Source organism: Battus philenor, unplaced genomic scaffold (assembly GCF_028537555.1).
Source record: "Battus philenor isolate CCGP_79_NKW_IND1 unplaced genomic scaffold, ilBatPhil1.0.hap1 SCAF_30, whole genome shotgun sequence".
In the NCBI taxonomy this organism is placed as follows: Eukaryota; Metazoa; Arthropoda; class Insecta; order Lepidoptera; family Papilionidae; genus Battus; species Battus philenor.
The window spans coordinates 2,452,666-2,477,346 of record NW_027181694.1 but is presented as its reverse complement, the minus strand read 5'-3'; the positions used below and the strand labels follow the sequence as shown (position 1 = coordinate 2,477,346).

The 24,681-nt window shown below is 33.5% G+C and overlaps 1 protein-coding gene across 2 annotated transcripts in view; it reads right to left on the bottom strand.

Annotated features, from left to right (window-relative positions):
- The window catches only part of LOC137927411 (uncharacterized), a 42,208-nt gene extending 19,267 nt beyond the window's left edge, over window positions 1-22,941 (bottom strand). For both annotated transcript variants that reach the window (XM_068771212.1, XM_068771213.1), the window contains exons 1-5: window positions 22,758-22,941; window positions 11,881-11,970; window positions 10,244-10,354; window positions 7,455-7,544; window positions 3,530-3,720 (exon numbers count right to left, since the gene is read on the bottom strand). In XM_068771212.1, coding sequence (XP_068627313.1) covers window positions 3,530-3,720; window positions 7,455-7,544; window positions 10,244-10,354; window positions 11,881-11,965 — 477 coding nt within the window. In that variant the 5' untranslated portion in view covers window positions 11,966-11,970; window positions 22,758-22,941. The remainder of the gene's footprint in view (window positions 1-3,529; window positions 3,721-7,454; window positions 7,545-10,243; window positions 10,355-11,880; window positions 11,971-22,757) is intronic.
- Window positions 22,942-24,681: the final 1,740 nt, after the last annotated feature.

Here is a 24,681-nt window from a genome sequence, read left to right as displayed (position 1 = left end):
AATAATAATTATTATTATTGACTGGAAACCGTATGCGGCATGCGATCCGCGAGTTTGACACCCCTGAGTAACGAAAGTTTTATTTAAAATAAAAATAAATAACTTTTACTTTTAACAATATATATGACTAGATAAAAAATAGTTTATAGTGGTATTATAACTTTAGATAATTAATGAATTAATATACATAGTGATATATTTTAGGTGTTTTATATATCAATAAGACATGGGTAAATAGCAGCAAGTTGATTCTATGTTGTGGGTTTGTTTGTTGTCGGGGATACAGTCTTAAATAATTATCATTTTGTGCGATAATTATATAGAATTACCACTACGCATATATATGTTTCCAGAGGAATGATAGCAGCGTCCTCTGGGTACCATAATATTACACTGATCGCCAACTCACCTGTCAAGGTTGGCGATTCTGGTATATCCCTTCAAAGATGTCTTTTGAGGCCTATGACTCTCAGTGAGCTTCTATGGGCTGAAATAACGATATGACTTTATAGAAGATGGCACATCTTCGGAATGATGTTCGACTCCAGGTTTTTTCAATGTTTTCTGCCTGTTTATATCAGATCAGAGGCTTTTATCATCCGAACAGGTAGTAGAATAAACTTGACATCGATTAGTTATAATTTACGGGAACCGGAAAGTAATGTCGTTTCTGTCGACATACTTTACAGAAAAATCAATTGAAGATTTTTACCGCTACGGAATTGAAAATTTGTTTATTAGGTGGCATAAGGTTGTTGATAACGAAGGTGAATATATTGTTGATTAGAAATAAAAACATGTTAAAAATGTAGTCGTGTGAATTTACATTTATAGATACCTTTAGAGAGAATTATGTTTGTCTCAATCTATGGGCTGAAACCAGTCAATGAAATAATAGAAATGATTCAATAGTTGCGTCTGTGGCGTTCTGGTGTGAAGACCACAGACAGACAGGCGCAGTGAAGAGCGTTACTTGACCTAACATCTGCCACCTCAACCTGCAAATCCGATGAGATACACCGGTAACTTTATCTCGTCTATGTATCTCATTTGTGATTTGATCACATTATCTAATATATAAAATTCTCCTGTCACGGTGTTCGAACTTGAACTCCTCCGAAACGGCTTGACCGATTTTTACCAAATTTTACATGCGTATTCAGTATGTCTGAGAATCGGCTACTATCTATTTTCCATAACCCTAAGTGATAAGGGTGGTCCACCCCTGAATTTTATTTTTAATTTTTTTAGACAATTTTTTTGGTTTTTATTTTATTATGATACAGCATACAAAAATACATACAAACCTAAATTTTCACCCCTCTACGATCAACCCTTATCTTACATTTGTTAATTAAAAACTTTTTTTGCAAAACAACGTTTGCGGTATCAGCTAGTTATTTATATAAACTTAGTGATTCTTTCTATATCCGGTAGACCTTGGGTTAATGACATCTCGAAGTCTGAAAGTAGAAGTGTGTATATTCATTTACAGTACTGTACTGTTTCGAAGATGTTTGACCTGTTAGCCCTAAGGCTTTTACGGCTTCGTCTGATATGGTGCGGAAGGGTCCGTGAACTATGCTGTAAACTAAAGCGTTCGTGTTTCAGAACCTATATTTGACATTCTAATGAAGGTTAACACGTTCACTGCGGCTTGAGGTCGATTCAGCCTCATGGTAAACTTTGCACTGGTGCGGCGCGTAAAACTCGTGTTTTCTCTCTAGTGTGGCGGCTGCAAAAACATTGATGAACATGAGGCAGAAAAGGCCACAACCGCACTACTAGGAAGTTCAGCTTGAGGCTGATTCGACCTCAGCCGCACCAGCTGAAAGTTCTTCAAAATTGGGCCCGCAGTGAACGTGTTAAGGCAGCTAAGACGAGGCTTACCTGGTCGTGTCAGTGTTGATGTTGGTGAAGTGCGTGTAGAGTGAGGATTACAGGGCAGTGTGGACCACTCGGCAATGGAAGGATACTGATCCTACCTTGGATCGCGCATACTGTTATTACAATTCAGTACAGTACATCGCACGAGTTTTTTCATGCGATGATCGGACGTCAATGGAGACGAGGACTCTGTGTTTAGCACTAATCGGTGTAACATTACTCCTGAGGATGCCCCGCGGAGGGGTGAAACACGTGTCGAGTGATTTAACGGTGGTAGTTGTGTATTTCGCATTGTTTGCCGCATGCGCATTTATCAGCGGGCTGACGGGCGGTGCACTTTATTGCACGACTACTGCTGCATGGCGGAAGGCTACTTCCTATGTAGCTATATATATTAGTCCTTTTCTTACTTAGGATGGACTTCCGCAAAATAACGCCTGTATCCATAAGATTGTGGAGATATTCATTCGTGCTTCGCCCGTATTTATACTAACGTAGATGAACAATTATATTTCTGTGGAATTCCCCTTTTTCAACGCTCCGCTGACGTAATGTTTCTCCTACTCGCCTTCTCATAAATATACACACTTCTACTTCGTGTTGTTACTACCACAGACCTACTGGCCCTGGGTAGAATCCTACAAAACTTTTTAATTTTAATTGTGCGTTTATTATTTAAACGTTCTAAATTCATATATTAAAAAAAAACTTTTTGGTAATAAATACAGATTGTAGGGAGTTATCCTTGATCCTCCTTCACTTCTTATCTTCCACTACCAGCCCCAACTTTGGAACAACACAGGCTTATTCCAGGCCTTTAAAAGCGCAACGTCGGAAGTCTTCTAAAGACACTAGATCAGTGATTCCCAAAGTGGTCTATATCGAACCCTAGGGGTCTATGACAACCTGCAAGGGGTCTACGTCAGCGAAAAAAAATTTGGGGGTCCATGAAATGAAAATGGGGGTCCACGATAGTCGATCTCAACACATACACTGATAGTACCTATTTACTTACATCATACTATCTTATAATATCAAAACATTTAATATTACGTATATTTTACATAACAGATACAAAATTTTATTTTGAGTAGTTTTAATTTAAATTCAATTAATAAATGTATAAATTAACATGTGTTTTTACTTTAAGTTATTAATACTAAACTTCACTACAGTTAGAAATTTACAGGAAATCAATATCAGGTAAGTAGGGGGTCTACCCAACACGGATTAACATGGCAAGGGGTCTACGACACAAAAAAGTTTGGGAAACTCTGCACTAGATGCGTTCTGCTTCTAATCCGCCTTATTGGAAATCTATAGGAGGAGACCTTTTTGTCCAGCTGTTGATGCTATAACTGAAATTTTCAGTTAAATTATTTTTTTTAAATTAATCTCTAATCAATACTAAAACTATGAATATATGTAAATCTTATCTATATGTTTATTTTTAAATTATATAGTTCATTATGATTTTTTTCTGTCCAACAGTGGACTTATTTTAGCCGAAATTATATTGACATTGTCTAGTCATTTTATACTTTTTAGACTAATCAATGCGAATAAGGTTGTTGTTTATATCTGGTAGAATACTTGAATCCCAGCAGTGGAACTATTAAACAAAGAAGGTACTCCCACTTACCTTGGACAGCTTAGTGTCGGGAGGTACATTGGGTATGCACTCCCTGAGATCAGTGAACGCAGTATTGATGCTCTGCGTGCGTCTCCTCTCCTTCTTATTCGCTGTTGTCCTTCTCTTAACGACTCTTACGAAAGAAGAAGGAGACGGTCTCTCGTATCGGAGCGGAAGAGTCTGCATCTCGCAGTCTAGACCTATTGATGACAATATTATAAATGATACATGTATGAAATAATTGATCCAAATAAATTTTAAAACAGTAATACCCCGCTTTACGCGAGGGATACGTTTCAAAAAAATCGCGTTAACTGAAATTCGCGTATAACGTTGGTTTATGGTTAAACATAGTCAAAAATTATTACAAATAAATACAAATCATTTTAATCAATCACTTTAATTCTAGGAACACTTGCAATACATACTCTAATTTTTTACGGAAAAATACATCTATTGTCTTTTGGGTAACGTTTTGTTTACGTTCTTGTAAAATACGTTCACAACACCCAACACTGTTTTTAATTGTTTGACAGATGGTCAAACAACATAGAGAAGTTGATGACTACATTATATTTATATGCACTCCTTCGCGTAATTCGAGGCATTTGAGCGCGAAATTTGTAATTTGCGTTATAGTGAAACCGCGTATAACGGGGTCGCGTAAAGCGGGGTATTACTGTATTACATCTAAAGCAATTCTTCCCAACCTTTTTTGTGTCATGCACCTTATGCCCCCCTATGAAACATGCTATGATTAAAAAGTAAAGTGAAATTGTCATTTAAAACCGAAGTGGCATCAAAAAATCAAGGATCTGGTTCTTGGAAATCTAGTTGGAATATTATTTGACTGAGCCAAAACCTGGAATGATTTTGTCGGAACTTATACTGGAAGGTAGCTGATGTAACATGAAGTATTATACTCGTAGGTCACTTTTAAAAAAATTCTTAAAAAAGAAAACTAATATTCTGTAAAATTTTAGAACAGCAAAAGTCACGATTTCATATCATTTGCAGGGTAGCATATCTATGTGATTTATTAACAGTAATCATACATGAATATGATGATAAAAGTAGCCTTTATTTTAGAAAAAATCTTGTCCGGAAAAGAAAAAAAAACTAAATATATTTTAGTTAGATTCTTCGCGGATGGAGTCGCAGGCATAGCTAGTATATACATATGATGAAATGATGATGTATATACATATAATGAAATCTCTTATATATATATATATATATATATATATATATATATATAAGAGATTTCTGATATATATATATATATATATGATCTCGTGTGAGATCTCTTATATATATATATATATATAAGAGATTTCCACGTATGACCTGATTCATCAGGATAAACGTCGCACCAACCATATCCTTCCAATACACCCAATTTTTTCAATAATATTCTGGCTAAAAATGGCGAAGATATGCAAAGTTATTTTTTTTTCTCTAAATAAACGAAATAAAGTATGAATATGAATATAAAGATTATAGGAAATAAGTAAAAACTTTACTCCAGTTCGGCATGCTAAGAATAGATACATTTATTACGTTATAAATATTTTCACTGCTTTATGTAGAGAAAATTTTTGAGACAAAACCAATATTAAGTTTTTCGTCTCTCCTGAAAAGTTGCATTTTCAGACTAATCTTTTTATTTGGTGGGAATGACGATATCTCTGAAAACATAAGGCTCAGAGATATGAAATTCATTTGATTTTTTTTTCTTTATCTTAAATTTTAGTATATTTAACTTATTTTTTAATATAAGTTCATAAAAGTTAATTCTTTTGAATAAGCTAATTTACTTTTACATATAAATTGTAAGTGAATTTTCGTTACGTAAATTGATGCTATTTATAATTATTATTATTATTATGTTTTCCTCGTAGTAAATAGGTTATTAAAAAGCGAATCTTTACTTCTCTTAGAAAACTTTGTGTTGCAACTGTAAATGATATTGTTAAGCACCCCTGATCTACGATAATTAAAGTATTATCGTAGATCAGGGGTGTCAAACTCGCGGCCCGAAATAAACAAGTTTGCGTTGTAAATATATCCGAAGCAAAGCGAAAATCAAACAGAGGAAAAAGTCAGGAATTAAATCAGTATAAATCATCTTAATCATTTTTGGAGTTCTGCAACAAGGTAATACAGAGATAACAATAAGAACTTATAAATAAATAAAAAAATAGAAGAAGAATAATGAAAACAATAAACAAGAGTGGTAAAATATCTTTGATAATAGAAATAGAAATTAAATGCGATATAGATATTTAATAAGAATTAAGAATAAATAAATTGTTTAACAAATTATTTAAATAATAAACGTGAAATTTTAAAACTCAAAAGTGAAGACGAAAGAAGTGGAGGCGATGCATGGAATATAAAGTATATATAAAGCATGGAAATAAAATAAAAGAAATATTCCACAAACAACATAAATACTCGAAAAATTCACAAATATACATATATATATATATGTATATAATAAAGTTCGTCTTGACGTTGATTTATGGGAGTCTATGTATTTTAATGTTACCGAAATCGCTATACCGCGCCTGTACGTGTCTGTGAATTTTATGAAATAATAATACTAATAGTATATATATATATATATATATATATATATATATATATGCGCTCCACGTTTGGAAGTACTTATCAGTGTGAACAATAATTTTCTGCTATGAATGGAAATAAACCTCCTATCCAAACATTGATAACGGATTGGGACTTGCGATCGTATATCGCAGATTTGATTCCCGGGATATAGTTCAGGCTTTGTGCATTAGTTATATAGGATTGTCACTGCTCACAAACAACTTTCCAAAGGAGTTTCGGAGTCCTCTGAGTACCAATACCACGCCGAATCGCAAAAGATTTAAGGCAGCCGTCATAAATCTTTATCTCATATTAATATAGCATATACTTTTGTAATAAAAGTAAGGTAAAGTTACTTTTAAAATGTAAATTCTTTATTTATTCTTCAAAATTAATTTCATACTTCATAGTAATCCATGTTCGATAAAACACATTATTGCCCACATTTTTTCCAGCTCTCAAAACCGTCGCAACAGTCTTTTTCCGATGCAGCCTACAAAACCTTTGTCGATTCGGTTTTTATCTCAATAGTGAATAAAAATCGGTATAAAAACTTTTAAATTAAACGGTTTTTTAGACGGTTTTATTTGATACCCATATTGTGGTGGTTGTGGAAAAATATGTATCTAGTCCGCCATATTGGAACGGCGTCCATCTTGAATTTTAATTTTTGACATAATCATCGTGTTTTACTAGTGTAGCCCTTTTATTTGATACCCATATTGAGGGGGTTAAGGAAAAATATGTAGTCCGCCATTTTGTATCGGCGGCCATCTTAGATTTATAATGTGATGATTTTATTATATTGTATTGTCATCTAAATTAAATGTGTGTACCAAATATCAGATCAATCTGATAACGGGAAGGTGCTTAAATTTCAATTTCTTATTTTGACCCAAATAAATAAACAAATAAATTCCGTACGAGTCGAACTAAATAAAACCGTTTAAAAATCGGCGTCACCGCATTGGACTTTTGAGTTTGCTGAACAGCCAGGAGTCACACGGAACCAAATCAGGCAAATGTGGTGGTTGAACGACTAACAATGAGACAATAAAACTTTTGATAAACAGACGCTTGCATGTTGTAGACAGCCCTACCAACATAGATTAAAAAATTATATGCCTTCGTAATGCCCGGGAGTTTTATATGACAATTTCAAAATACGTTAAAACTTTTTAACAAGCCTTAAATAATTATATATTGTAGAAAATAAGTTAAAAGCACATTGTTTTAAATGATTTTAATTTAATTTCAATATATGGGTGCGTGATTCTGAAATTAAATATTGTTATTATTAATATGTATACAATATCCTCACCTGGATTTGCCTGCGCGAAATTGTGATGAATTACATTGTGATGATAGGTGTCGTATGGTTCGTTGCCTGGTATTTGCATGTCGTCGTAGCCTAAACAAAAACATTTTTAAATTAACCTCCTTTCAAGATAAAAATGATTTTTTTTATTTATATACTGTTATATGTAAACCTGCTTATTTTGCTTGCGTGTTATTTTGGGAGCGAAGGAGAAGCAAGAGAAATGATGTATAAAAGAAGGCTAGTATTCCAGAAGAATGGGAGATATTGTGAAGAAAAATAGAGGAATATACAACTGATTTAGTGACAGAAAAAATGTGATTAAAATAAATGGAAATAGACGTGAAATAATTATTGATTTGTTAGGTCTAATGGTTTTATTTGGTCCCTAATAACGGAGGTCACATAAAAAGTATGTTAACGAATATATATATATATATATATATATATATATATATTTCAATATAAACGTGGCTAACATGACAGTGATTATCTGAATGAATGTAAGCGTCACCATCCTGTCTTTAGTGAAACGCAGGGAGTTGGCAGATATCATGTATCTAGCTAAAATTTTAAATAACTCAGACGATTGTCCAGAGTAAGAAAAGGACCAATATTTAGCCACTTTCGCACATGCAATGCAAGTCGTGCAACAAAGTGGATTTCCAATAAGGCCGATTAGAGCCAGAATGCATCCAGTGTCTTTAGAAAACTTCCAACGTTGCGCTTTTAAAAAACTTGGAATAAGCCTGTGTTATTCCAAAGTTGGGGCTGGTAGTGGAAGATAAGAAGTGAAGGAGGATCAAGGATAATATATCCATTCAATCTGTATTTATTACCAAAAACTTTTTTTTTAATATTTGAATTTAGAACGTTTAAAAAATTAAATTAAAATTGAATAGTTTTGTAGGATTCTTCCTAGGGTCGGTAGGTCTGTAGTAGTAACAACACGAAGTCCGAAGTAGAAGTGTGTATATTTATGAGGGGGCGTGTAGGAGAAACATTACGTCATCGTTGGCGAAGCGTCGAAAAAGGGGAATTCCGCAGAAATATAATTTTTCATCTACGTTGTATAAATACGGGCGAAGCACGAATGAATAATATCTCCACTATCTAATAGATTCAGGCGTTATTATGCCAAAGTTCATCCTAAGTAAGAAAAGGACCCATATATAGCTACATCCGCCATGCAGCAGTAGTCGTGCAATAAAGTGCACCGCCCGCCAGCTCGCTGATAAATACGCATGCGGCAAACAATGCAAATTATACAACTGCCACCGTTAATTCACTCAACACGTGTTTCACCCCTCCACGGGGCATCTTCGGGAGTCATGTTACACCGATTAGTGTCTTATTATATATATTAGTGATTGTTCAGAGATTGTTAATTCTATATTTTTACATGTTCCATCTTATTAGCAGAGATATCCTAAGCCATTCTGTTCCTAATGGTCGCAGTAACTGTCGAAATAACTCATTTTTGTTGCGTGTAAATGGATTTTTTTTATTAATTCTAATTTCTATCGCTACTGTTTTTACAATATTTATTTTTCGCTTTAACTAAACGCAGACAGTTGGGAGAGAGTTGCCGCTATTTGATACGGATCTTTCTTCTTCCAGCTGCGAGGCACGAGAGCGTTTTATAATTTTTTACAATTTTTCTTACACAATTTTCCCTTATGGCTAAATACAGCTAAAATTTATATATATATATATATATATTAACAATACAATTTAGAATACTTAATTATATATTAGTTGGAACATTATTTTATTTCAAGTCGCTTCCCAAGCGCTACAGACCATTAAATGCCTTGAGATTTAGGACAATGTGCCGGGCCAACTCGTCAAAAGATTCTCCTGTAGATTTTTTCTTGAGAAGGTCCGGTAAGTTGAACGGAGGCATATTAAGGTTTTCACATAAGGTCACGTGGTTACGTCTTTCGGATGCTAATCGGGAGCAGTGTCTGAGTAAGTGATCAAAAGTCTGTGTCTGTGGAACCGTCACATGGGCAAGTCTCATTATCGATTATTTTAAAACGGTGCAAGTACTGCTTGCAGTGCCCGAGCCCGCTTAGTAGTTGTGTGAGATGGAAAGATGTCTTGATGAGTTTTCGCAGTTTGTTTATGTCGGTGAGTTTCGAAAGGAGTCCTATGGTACGTCGACCCTGAACCGAGCTCTCGTATCTAGTGTAAATGGATTAGTCGATGAATTAGAATTTGTCGTTTTTATTATCCATCCATATGCATGCAATGCAAATACAAGAACAATTTCTTTAATTCTCGAATTTAAAATACAACTTTTTTATTTATTTATACACTGTATGCATGTATATATGTGTGTATATGTTTATGTGTATCTTGTTAGATTGTTGCACATCCTGTACCTTCTATAGAGTAACTTATTATGTAGAATTATGATCTTTTAGCACATCCTCACAGTCTAAATAATGCTAAAGGCGGAAACTTGTAATGACCCATTGTTGTATAAGTCGCCTGTTTTAGTGTAACTAGTTTTTAAGTTTCCTCAGCAAGTAAAAATAAAATAAAAATAAAATAGAAATAAAATAAAATAAAAATGTGGTAGTACTGAGAAGTCGCTGTGAAGTTACCGTGGCGATCTTTGGATGAACCCTATATACCTTGCATTGGTATATTGTTATCAGCTGACATGATAATTTATTCATACAATATTAAAATTGATTTTAAATCTGTTTTTGTTTAGTCATTACATTTACATTTACATTGCATTTTGATTTGTTATAAATAAATATATATTATAAATCTCTTACCATAACCTCTGCTGATGAAGTTGTTGGTCTCGTGGTACAGATCTTGGCCTTCATACTCCTGACCCTCGCCGCTGGAGCTCTGCCAGTATATTCCACCGTCCATGGGACTACCTGATATCAAAAGTAATTTTTTTTTTGTCAAATAATGGCGAACATTAAATGTCATAATAATAATAGAAAGGTATCAATCTGTAATATTAAAAGATAATGATAGAAATGTAAGAATAAAATAAAGATTAGAAATAAAATTGTACCTAGCCACCTAAGAGTAAAATAGATGAGGAAAGGAAGGCGATGAAAGCAAGAAGGAATGAAAAAACAAAAAAAAAAGCCAGATATTGTGAAGGATAAAAGGAAAGAATAAAAGAAATTGAGAAGAATGAAAGTGAGTGTAGAATAAAGATAAAACCGTGAAAAATAATTATTGTAAATAAAGTCCCTGTCCCAAACAAAACAAGGGTACGAGAGGCTCCCAATAGCGGGGGCCATATAAAAAAAAAATAGAAAGGTATCGATAAGGAAGAAGTTCTTCCCGGACGCCATCACAGCTTGTGTACTGCGCACAGTGAATCTGGACACGTATCTGGCCCAAAAGTTCACGGAGCACGAGGGATGCTCAGGGTGCCTGTATAGGTGTAAGCTCAAAGGGGGTCCTCTTGCATCTGTGTCCCAGCGGTGGACTAGACCATGGTGTACGCAATTACTTGCTGTCCCGTACATGGAGGGCTTAAAGTGACTTGCGAAGTGGAAATTGGGATGAGCATTGCTTGCGGCAGCATCGCTTCCCTTTTGGAAGAGGAGAGCCACCACACTCTCTTGCGGTTCTGTTGCAGGGTGATGGGTGACGTAATCAGGCAAAACAAAATCGTGTAACAAGAAGTTTGGGAGGAATGGAAGGCGATGCGTGAATGTAATATGAGTGAATGCTGTACGTTGCATGTTTGCTGAATGATGAATGAATATATGAAGGATGAAAAAGGGAGGGTGAAACTAGGAGATATCTGATATATCTCCCGAAAACAAGATGGGGGAAAGAGTATTAAAAAAAATAGAAATGTTACTACGGTTAAAATGGTCGACTATACGCCATTCTGACCTGTATTTACACTCAAAAAACCACGTACCGAACAAATTATTCCCGTAGTATATAGTCACAGGAAATCCAAAGGGTGATTGGTTATAGGTGTAAAAGTTTTAAAAAGGCAAATGTATAGTTCATTTGCTATCATTATATATACATATATAATCTTCCTATACAAAATCGATCATTTCAGGTGTTGTAAGAAAAATCATTGTGAAAAATCCTCCAGCAACATTTGAAATTTAATAATTGTTTATTATGGATGTCAACCATAAGTTTCTGAAATGTCGCAATATTTTCACACTATCTATATCACGTTTAATTAACATTTTTATTATGAGCTAATTTAACACACATTTATTACAAAACTGAATATAAGCCTAGCGACACTCCTCCTAACTCATCAGTGAAGTGATGTTTTCCTCTTTTCTCTCTCTTAACCAAGACTTAAATTCTGCTCTTACTTTGCGGAATATGGGACAGGAGTAAGTATCTCTAGGTCGCGATCAATGGTAAGGTGATGGGTTAAGGATATGAAATGGTGATGGAATATTACCTTGATGCGGTGGTTGGCAGTAGAATGGTGGTTCATATCTGTCGAAACCCTCATCCGAGGGAGACATGCTTCCATAGCTGGACATTGATTCTGTTGGCAATAGAAATTATGTTAGAGGATTGAATTTATCTCTTGAAAAATCGACAAAAAATATACTTCTTAATAACTGACAAATAACAAAAATAATATATCTCAAATTATAATCAATAATCAATAATCAATATCTCAATTTCCTTCGAAGTATGACTTCCTGCGTAAAAGATAAAAAGATAAAATTTGTTTATTAAACATAGGACCTTTTAACAGAATTTGTGACGACAAAACTTAGGCGAGCTTTCATTGTACATTTGCAACCTATTGAACGTATTAGGGCTACCGGGAAGTAATGTCGCTATCTTAAGTTAAATTCACACGACTACATTGTTTAACAAGTTTTTATTTCTAATCAAGAATATGTTCACCTTCGTTATCAACAACCTTTTGCTTATACAAATCAATGCCGGATCGGTAACAAATCAATCGGTTTTTCTGTAAAATATATCGATAGAAACCTTAATAATAAGTAATAAGTTACTGAACAAACGGATATTAACTCTTATTGATGGTCAACTATCTATTTACACTTTACTTCGCAAGTTGTTAAAGTTGTGTAGAAGAAGCAGGAAGAAAATCCATAATACAACAAACATAAAGATTTTTGAACGTCTCCGTTCCCCCGTGGTGTTTTTTATTTTATTCTTTATTTTCACTTTCTCCTTTCATCTTTCAGAATCTCTTATATTACAATATTCTTGGAAGCGATATACATGAAGCCTCTTTCTACAATCATAATAAAGTCGACTGTCAACCTTATGAGGGAAGTCTTACACTGCGTTTGCTGTTCTATTGTGCCCACATCTGAACCCTAGCACCCCAATAGCTTTCCGTTCTGCGTGCAATTACGAAAAAAAAGTCATAATTTTTTTTTTAAATAAAAGCTATTAAACTAAAAAACGTTTTAAACTAGTCAATAAGAAGAACTATGGATGACATATATTATATATGTAAGCCGGAGATCTATTTATGTTTGATATATAGCATGTATGCACAGATCGCAGCCCGCCGGTCGAATACTGGTGGCCCGCCGACAGCAAAAATAATTCTCTCGTACAATCGAAAAATATTAAAATCTATTCCAGAATAAAACCAAAAAAAATTTCTTTAATTACCTATACTTCTGGCGGCCGGCCCGCCATCAGTTCATGATTTGCCCGAGTGGCCCCTAGTCTTAGAAATTCTGTGCAACCATGATATATAGCCTGCTTTAAAATACGTGAGTAGTTTCATCTAGGAAGTGTTATATACACAATACAAATCAAAAACAAATAAATCGTTTCTAAGATTTGACTTAATGTAATTAGCAAATCTTTCTATGGAAAGACGACTTTACAATAAAATCATAGATAATGTTAACAAAACAATCCTAGATAAAAAAAATAATTCGTGTGTTCGTAATGACAATGAAATATTTAAACTGTACGATATTTTAAAATATTCTGACTAGAGCCGGACAGAAACATCACAGTTGCTCTTCTATATATATAAAAATGAATGTTTGTATGTACGTTCTTTATATATTTTAATACTCTTTCTTCCCATCCTTGATTACCCAGATGTCAGCTATCTAGACCTCACTGAAAACCAACTAAATAAAATTGGGCGCCTGCAAATCCTCTGTATTCGTTACATATTTGGATTACAAAAATATGATGTTTCGGAATTTCGCGCTAAACTCAATTGGCTACCTATAAGGCTTCACCGGAATGCTCACATACTTTATCTACTCTATAATATTCCTTTCAGTCCACTCACTCCTTATCTCAAATCAAGGTTTCAATTTCTTCACGATATGATGAGAGGTCTTTGAGATCATCAGAGAATCTGAAATTAAAAATGGCGGCGCATTCTTCTTTGTTTATGGCCAAATCTTTTACCAAACAGGCAGTTCGATTGTGGAATAATTTACCGCTGAATATAAGACGTGCTAACTCACTACCTAATTTTAAGAAAATGTTTAAGAACTATTTACTAGACCTATGATTATTTATCTGTTAATTCATTTATTTTTCTTCCTCTGTTTCTTTATACATTCTGAGGCAATTGCGATCCAAATCTGTTTGATGTTTTTATTCATTATTGTGTTATATATATATATATATATATATATATATATATATATATATATATATATATATATATATATATATATATATATATATATATATATATATATATATATATATATATATATATATATATATATATATATATATATATATATATATTATTACACCTTATTTAAGTAAGAAATGGACCAATATTTAGCCACTTCTACACATGCAGCAGTAGTCGTGCAACAAAGTGCACCGCCCGCCAGCCCGCTGATAAATGCGCATGCGGCAAACAACACTCTTGGCACTAATCAGTGTAACATAACTCCTGAAGATGCCTCGTGGAGGGGTGAAACACGTGTTGAGTGAATTAACGGTGGCAGTTGTGTAATTCGCATTGTTTGGATGGACTTTCGCAAGGTAACGCCTGATTCCATTAAACAACTTATTTATTATAAATATATATACTTCAGTATGTATGTATGTTTGTATATATGTATGTTTTGTACACGTTAACTACTTACTACTTCTACTCTTTCCATACTATAGTTGTCTGTGAGAGATTACATCATGCGATAAGAGTGTCCGTTGTACTATTTTGTTTATTATTATGAAACTATTCAAATATCTCCTAGCGTGCAAAATAAAGAATATTAAATAAATAAAATAATCGTAAAGTGTGAATTTGATTATTTGAATCTGCATGAGCAAACAAAGCTTTTTAAGTTAGTATGACGCGCCTATCGTTTCAATGAATTTCATATATCGCCGCGACAGTTCATGCTTATTTTTTGAATTGAAACGAAAACAGCGAAAGAATGAAAACGTTTCGAGTTGTGAATGACGTAAAAATTTATTTAAATTATGAAATAAATGCTCACATAATTAAAATAAAAACGAAAGGAATACACTAAATATTTCTTTTGTTAAATTCCACGCGAAGTCGTGGCGCAGTTAGATTTATATGAAATTTAACAATTTTTTATATGTAATATCAATCATAACATTGAGCTAAACAAACCTATTTAATGGAATCAGGCGTAACCTTGCGGAAGTTACAACGATTAGTGCCAAACACAGACTCTGCACTGGCACTGCCACTAATCGGTGTAACATAACTCCTGAAGATGCCCCGTCGAGGGGTGAAACACGTATTGAGTGGTTTAGCGGTGGCAGTTGTGTAATTCGCATGGTTTGCCGCATACGCATTTATCAGCGGGCTGGCGGGCGGTGCACTTTGTTGCACGACTACCACTGCATGTGCGGAAGTGGCTAAATATTGGTCTTTTTCTTACTAAACAAATCTAGTTCCATACATTTCAATCAAACCAAAACTTTTTGAATGCTTTAATATATTTTACTTTTAATTACAGATTTAAAACTAAGTAAAGTAAGGTCTAAGGAATCTTGTGGAGTTTTATATGCGTACACTTAGACCCATGAAGGATTTTGTATCTTTTTAACCCTTTCGTCACCAGCGCCGGACCACCCGTGTACCAGCGACATCCACCTTATAATGTGGGCTTATATGTAGATCCCCGTTTTAAAATTCATCACAGGCCAAATAAATTACTAACAATCATCCTTCTATTTTTAATTAATATACCAGTGAAATCTTTAAATATGCAACACAAATGAGAACTCATTCGAACATCAGCCCACCGCCATGCAATGTGCAATTCGCGGCGCACATGCACGGTTCAGTAGCGTCACTTCGACGGAACGTACTGCGGTAATGAAAGGGTTAATTACGAAATATAGGCTTTACGAATTTACTACATTATTTAAATTTTGATGTATGAACAATTTTATTAAATATTTATTGAAAAACACTCCTCAGAATACCAATTTCTTTGAAAATATCTTTCAGAGAATCATTAGATGTTTAGATATAAATAACCCGCACAGGTATTTATATTTGTAAAATAAATATAGATTTAATTTTGACAGCGATAAAAAAATAAATATAATTATAAATATCTATATATAAAATCCGATGAGTGTCTTCGTTTTTTTATATTATAACTAGCTGATCCCGCAAATGTTGTTTTGCAAAAAAAATTAAAGTTTTTAATTAACAAATAAAAAATAAGGGTTAATCGTAGAGGGGTAAAAATTTAGGGTTGTATGTATTTTGGTATGCTGTATCATAATAAAATAAAAACCAAAAAATTTGTTTAAAAAATAAAAAATAAAAATTAGGGGTGAACCACCCTTATCACTTAGGAGTATGGAAAATAGATAGTAGCCGATTCTCAGACCTACTGAATACGCATATAAAATTTGGTAAAAATCGGTCGAGCCGTTTCAGAGGAGTTCAAGTTCAAACACCGTGACACGAGAATTTTATTTATTAGAGATAGTGGTAATACCACTCCCGCAAATGGTAAAAATCTCATCTGCAGTGTCCTTTGTACTAGTGCCTTTTTTAAAGCAATGAACTAAAGCAGCAAATGCATCTTTTAGTTCTCCATATTGAACGATGCAGAACAAATTATAAAAGAGACTTTTTTAACAAAGAATCGCACTTTAAAAAAGCCTTGAGAAGAATGAAACCAATGCCATGAACTAGAAGGATCACTCATGACGTGACGCAGAAAAAAAAATTTCAACCAAAATCCTTCTAGAAGACATAACTTTGAATTGCGATACAATATTTTCTCCAGGTTGGGAAGTACATGATGTCTTTCTTCTCTTCTTTCTTTTAAAGTCGACTCTGCTACTCTTGTTGGATGTTACAGCTTCTTCAAAATTAATTCACGAAAACACAGTAGTCCACGAATTATAAAAACATGAAATCTTTGTAATATGTATTCTTATATTTGAGTGAAATTTTAAAATTTGGTAATACTGTTTATATTTGTAATTGTGCATTAAATAATGTAAGATGTAGATATTATTATAGCAAAACATAACGAAAATTACACGACGATATGTAGTATATATATAAATGACAATTATGTATATAATAGGGGCACCGGAAAGTAATGTCGCTTTCATAAGTAAAATTCACACGACTACATTTTTAACAAGTTTTTATTTCTAATCAACAATATATTCACCTTCGTTATCAACAACCTTTTGCTGTTTAGTGTACAAATAAATGTCGGAGCGATTAATCAATCGGTTTTTATGTAAAATATGTTGACATAATGGCATTACTTTCCGTTTCCCTTCATATATACGTATATACACATATATATATCTATATGTATTTACGTGAAAAGAAGTATAACATAAATAAAGAAACAATAGATATTTTAAACCTTCAATTTAAATCTAAAATTAAAAGTGTATTATTAAATAAATCATTTGAAAAAATTTATTTAATCTAAATGTGAGGAAATTAATTTGTTATTTCATTTACATAGATTTTATTCAAATGTGTATATTAAAATTCTCTTATAACAACTACATATAAAGTTACACAGTACAGTACCCGGCGATGAATATTGCAGATCGACATTTGGAAAGAGACTATCGGCTAATTTCGGCTTCGTAGAGCACTATCTCTGTCCCACACTAGCTATGTGACATTCTGCCAGTATTTCGAGCGACAGAGATAACGTTCGAACCCGAAATTAGCCGATTGTCTCTTTCCAAAGGTCTACGTGAATTATTCATCGCCGGGTATTGTACAACAACGTACAGTTTTAGTTACAATTGCAATAATGGATTTCCGACAGAGAAGTCAAATTACAATAATTGTGCAAACAGAGTTGCAAAGTCAAAGGTCTCAGCGAAAGAAAGTGCACAATCGATCCAACAAACATTATTGTATATAGTTTCATTTGTACCAGTACAGTCTGTAACTTCTATGGCTTTGGAATTAATGTAACAGCAACATAAATACAAAACATTGCCTAAACAAGTCAAAGACATGTACTAGAAACGTGGGTATTTTTTACATGGTCCCCGCTATTGGGGACCTCTCGTTCCTCTATCTCGTGTGGGACAGGGACTTTTTTATTATTATCATTCTTCTCTTTCATGTATCATATTATCTATAGTATTGTCTCTTTTGTTCTACAATTTTCCCAGTCTTTCTCTTTCATTCATTTAGCCATGCATCCATCCTCAACCACTACATTCTAAGTTACCTTACTATTTTATTTTGCAACATTACATTTATTGTTTTATCATATTATATTATACTGTTTATTGCACTATTTTTGGTACTACTTTATTTATTTTATTTCTATATTTTAGTGTTTGCTTTACTTTTTTTAATTCATATTCAAGTCTATTTGAATCTATTACTGTGTTTTTTTTTTACCTATGGTATTTATCACCACCTTCCTGCAGTAGCTGAGGAAGCATTCTCTCTCCCTTTTTTCTTGCATGATGGCCGAGATATTTCTTTCCTCTATCTTTTTACCCATCCGGCATTCGGAATCTGCGCGCTGTCTTCCGAACGCCGGCCACAAGGTGGATCACGGTCTGGCCCACGCCCGGTTCACAGAAGCACGAGGGGTTCTCTTTGAGCTTGAACCTGTGAAGGTACTCAGAGAATCCGCCGTGACCCGTGAAGAGCTGGGCCAACATAAGATATTACTACCTATAATGTCAAAGTGATCATTTGAAAGCAAATGCCTTTTGGACGAAATTATTTTCAAATAAATTCTTCTCAGACAAGTGCGCGATGGGTAACCTATTAAAGTTTCTATAATATTACAAATATGAATCCTAGAAATATTTTAATTTCTGTTCATTTATATCGCTACACTAAGAAAACACGTTCATATAAACAATGTTGTGGGTACGAACGTGTTAACCACGTGTGGACAGCGCTGCTGCGTAATGTGGGACATTTTTTACTGATTTTGTTAGTAAATTCAACAAATGTTTCAAATACCGGTGTATTCATTAAACTATTTCATTGCACACTGTTTTTATTTAGATCATTTTTGATACAACTTCCATTCTATCTAAAGTATATTATAATCATTTATAAAACGACCTTGTGAAGTCGTTAAATGCCGCATTATAATTATATATATAATTATAATAATATAATATATTATAAGCGCTAGCGGAGGTGCGGTCAACATTAACAAGAAGCTACCGAAGAACAAAAAGCTACCGAAGAACAAGAAGCTACCGAAGGACAAGAGGCTACCGAAGAGCAAGAAGCTACAGAAGAACAAGAAGCTACAGTACTACGACCACTCCTATAAACCCTTTCCATTCCAATGTAGAGTGTCACTCAACACTGATTTTGTTCCACAAGCTCCACTGTCGAGTGATACACGACATGGTGTAATACTTCTTTTTGCGGAAAATTTTAAAACAGGAAAGGTTTTTGTTACTAAAATGTTTGAATCACGAATGAATGAAACATATTCTAGAATCGCAAGATACTATAGTTCAATTAAATTTTATCGATGCTACATAACAGCCTTGGAGTGGAAAGGGTTAATGTATATGTTGTAAAACTTCTTTATGTTCAACTGTATATGTCTATAGCTGAACGCATGTCTTCCTCATAGATATCTAATAATGCCGATTGGAAGCTTATATTTACCGTATTCTGACAAACACGATCGTTTGTCCACTTGTGGGACATCTCACCCTGCGCTTGCAAAAGACTTGATGATTAAAGCTATATTGTTCCAATTGAGAGTCTGGTAGTGTAAGATAAGAACGGTGGAGTTGAGGATAACTCCTTTCAATCTGTATTTCTTATCGAAACGTATATTTTTATGGATTTGTTAAATATTCTGAATATATATACAGGGTGTCCGGTAATGAATAGATAACCTTGAAATGTCTTATAGTACAACTTATGTCCGTTTTGAAAAAAATACGAAACATAATATATCACAAGTAGTACCTTTGATATATTTTTTTAATGAAAAGTCGATTTTTTTTCTATCTTATTTTACTGTCTTGAACACTATGACCAAAAATGAATGATTTCTATTGGTTTTTTGTTATTTTATTATTATACACAAACTGTGCTAATAGATAAAAAGTAAACAGTATGAATAGCTTTTGCAGTTTTTATTTAAAAACATGTATATTTATATTTATATATATATATATATATATATATATATAGGTTTATGCTTTTTACTGTAGGCCTCTCGTACCCCTAATTTGTTGGGATCAGGGTCTTTGTTTACATATAAGATTTTCAAATTTTTATCTTTATTCTTCACTCACTTTCATTCTTCTCAATTTCTTTTGTTCTTTCATTCCTTCTTGCTTTCATCGCCTTCCTTCCATCATCTTATTACTCTTATGAGGCTAGGTACATTTCTTTTATTCTTTATTTTATTACTTATCCTATTTCTATATCACAGTTTTCTTTTATTGGGTTTGACTTTTATAATATTATACAATCTTACTTTTTTCTTATTCTATTTTTAGATTATTTTTCCTATTAATAATTGACTAGTTATTTGTGCAGTTTATTTTGTACCTACTTATCTATACTGTTTTATTCCTTTTAACAGTATCCCTCACCACCCTGCAAACGATAGGAATGATGGGCGAAGGTTGTCGTCGCTCATCATTAAGGCGATGCTCTCAAAATCTACTTTTAGCTTTACTTCCGTTTCCAGGGCACTGCGCATCCTTGTATGTGTGGGACAATAGGCCAGAAGGTGGGCCACGGTCTAGCTCACGCCCGGTTCGCAGTAGCACGAGGGGATCCTCCTCGAGCTTGAACCTGTGAAGGTACTCATAGGCTTATTCAAGTTAAATAGGTTAACTTAAATAAGCTCATAGCTTTGTTCTCCTCCTTCTTCTTACTTTAAACTTAACTATTTGGTCGGTCCACGTAGTGAACGGTTTACTTACGCCCCGTCTATAGAACCTTTCTAGCCTCAACGGCTATCAGTTGCACGTGCCATATGCCACGCCCACTTCCACTACAGACAAGCAATTCTTCGGTGATCTTGGTTCTTCTACGGATCTTCCCATTTCTGATTCTATGGCGCAGCGAAACTTCGAGCGTGGCCTTTTCCATTGATTTCTAGGTGAACTAAAGCCTTCTTATGACGCTCGTAGTAAATGATCACCTCTAGGATCCGTATGTCATCATCAGCCTATAGCTTTAATCACAAACGATACTGGAACCGGAAGACTGTATCAAATGTAATTGTCAGTTGATTGAAAAGAAAATTATATATATATATATATATGTGGTAGTATGTGATATGTCGGAAGTTACACTGCAAGCCATTTTGCCATTATTGCAACTTCGTTGAAATTGAGCTCGCGGATACAGAGATCCGTGAGCTAAAACCTTTAATCTGGTAGATCGTATCGCAGCTAAAATGGTTCTAGTTTTGGAACGATCTTTACATTATAATATGCTGTTCATTTCCTTATTTTATAATAATTTTTACAATTTTTCACAGTAAGATTATTAAATTTATTATATATTGTTTATATATTTTATTACTATCTTCATATTTTGTTATATTTAGGTACTGTTGCGTTTGATCACGTCTTCGACTGAGGCGCTGTAGTGTTTGAGAAACACAGGCGTATCTTTATCTTCATTTACTAGTGAGTTTTTCCTAGCAGGAGCTTGGAATAGCATCAAAGTCCTCCGAATGCAGGACAGTTCGTCACCAAGTGCACCAAGGTCTGGTCCACCTTCAACTCACAGAAGCACCAGTGACTTTCCTTGAGCTTAAGTTTGGTTATATACCAAACTTAAGCTCAAGTTTGGTATATAGTGTTGTGAATGAAGTGTACTGTAAATATTACGCAGTGAAGACCTCTCAGTGTTTGAGTCATTAATGCCTTCTAGAGTAGGCTCTGACTCTGTGTTTGGCACTAATCGGTATAACATAACTCCTGAAGATGCCCCGTGGAGGGGTGAAAAACGTGTTGAGTGATTTGGCGGTGGCGGTTGTGTAATTCGCATTGTTAGCCGCATACGCATTTATCAGCGGGCTGGCGGGCGGTGCACTTTATTACACGACTACCACTGCATGTGCGGAAGTGGCTAAATATTGGTCCTTTTCTTACGTATTTGTTAAAGTCATCAGAAAGTGCTGGATGCAAACAGCTTCCTACCGTTCAATCTATTTCCAGCGTTGGACATCATTGGGCTAAAATCATGACAATGAAATGATACATCCGCATGTGCATGTTTGAATCACATATGTTCGACATTTAGGTGATGAAAATAACATACCAGTTATATGAACCTTATACGTATATAATACAAAAATACAAAATGGAACGTTCCCGAATTTAAATGAAAACGAAATAAATTATATGAAAATAATTTACGCGTTTACTGCTTTTTGTATACCAACGTCATTCAAAATTCTTTTTTTAATTTTCTTGCAATAATTTTTGTCGACGTCACACCAAAGAGGCTAGAATGTTCTATTAAAGTAATTACAATACATGATAATATTTAAGAAATATATTAATTTTAAATACGTAATTTAATTGTTTTATAATGTAGCGATGTTTTTACTTTCATTAGTGTTGTTTTTAAATATATATAGAGTTTCTTCCTACTACCACAATAATAACACCTTGCGAAGCAGACACAAATATAAGATAGATTAAAAAAAATAAGTTAACGATCAATAGGAGTCTAGTTAGAAGTTCTAATATTAAATAAATGAATTTTATCTTTAACATAATAAATATTATTAATAATTTTACATCTATTTTCAATCATCCTGTAGGTGATTGAAAATGTATGTAAAATCTTAAAAGTTTTTTACGGAAGTAAAAATATTAACAACCCACCTGTTTAATATATTTGTTATATTATCAACAAATCACATACACCGGAACATCACTAATCAATAAACATCCAACACCACTGAACTAACCGAAATTAAAATAAACACTAAAACAAACTAAAACAATTTTTATTTCGATGACAATTAGAAAAAAAATTCGCGCCAAAAACTAAATGACGTTCAGTGCGGTCACGTGACAACGCCGCAAACTTTTTAAAAAAAAATATTTGATACTTTTTTAAAATTTCTTTTAATTATGAATCGGTAAAATTCACACCCGTCTCGAGTCCCGGCTTTGGTAAACTAACACGTTATACGCCTGAACCCTCCGCGTCAATTGTGGGAGGAGCTATATGATACAGGAACGCCTCGTTATGGAGGGAAAACGTCTTAAGCGACTGTCACATCCATACCGAACTTCTGTCAGAAGACCGGCCAAAAAACAGATTATAAATTATTTATTTATATACCAGCAATACGTTTAAATAATGATTCTGTTATCTATTTCTTTATAAGTAATAAAAAATTAAAATTTGCGTAATACAAATTCAAATTAAAAATATTTTTATTTACGATAGATTACATATATTTTTAATCGCCTCTGCTATTAGGGATAGGCACACCCTATTTCGGAAAGAAAATGTTTTTTTTACAATTCAACAATTTTTTCACTTCTGTTTTTTTTTTTTTTTTGTTATATATGCCTCTATTTTTCCACCGTTCTAGCTTCTCCTTTACATCTAAAACATCAAAGTGGCTTTCACACAACATAGTAGATTAAATATATTGTAACTGTCAATTTGAGTTTATTATCTGTTGCGATGAAATGTGACAGACCTAAGAAGAAGCGAAGAAAATTTAGCTAGAAGCGAACATATCTTTCTGAAGTTGTACTGTATGTATATAAGCTACCGTTGACTCGGAACGCTGATTTGCTAAGAGCTGGACACTAAACAGTTGCTATTTTAAATTAAATTTAACAATATTTCATGTGTACATTATATATACCATTTAAATGAGTCAACAAACCAATTTCCGTGCATTAATATAACTTTTAGTGCTATAATAAGATTTATTTAATAATATATTAGTAATTTCAGATTTAAAACTAAAAGAAAATGATAATTAATTAATAAAATTGTAATGGTTCACGTCCCAACAGTGGAACTAAAATAATAAGTGTGCGACTTAAGCCCAAATGTGAAATACAGGGATCGACCAATCGCATTGGCGGGCTAACTCCGCCTTTAGACGAATATATCTTTCTCTTTTTAACACATGTTAACGGTGGTTCTTGTATGATATTATTAAAATGTAATAAAACATTATGTAAGCTATGTGGATGATTAGTTATAGATATAAAAGTTTTTACACCAATATCTAATCGATTAGTATAAAATTAACGCTTTGAAATATGTTACGCTTATTTGTTTTTTTTTCTAACAAAATACGACAGGCCAATGGCTTCTGGCAGTACAAATTCTACAGAGATAGATAATGAACAATAATTAACATTAATATGTAGTTATATAAATTTTAAAAACGCTTTTTTCTTACTAAAATCTTTGATTATTGCATAGGGTGTATCATACATCAATTGACAGCAAATGATCTATACATTCACACCCTAAAATATTTTACACCAATAACCTATCAACCTGTATATTATTAACAAAGTAAATTACCAACAACCGCACATTTAAAAAAAAAAACCAATTATATTATGTGACAAAATTATGTAGTGCAATAGTATACTGGGGAATTCAAGTCGACAACTGTTTTTTTTATTTCGCCGTCTAATCTGACGCCATGATAGTATGGATTCTTGCCTGTTTATTTAATGCTGTTAGGCTTTGTATAGCTTCGTCGAAATGAGTCCGCGGAGCCAAGGTCAGGGGGTAAAAATAGATAATATTTCGTAGCACCAG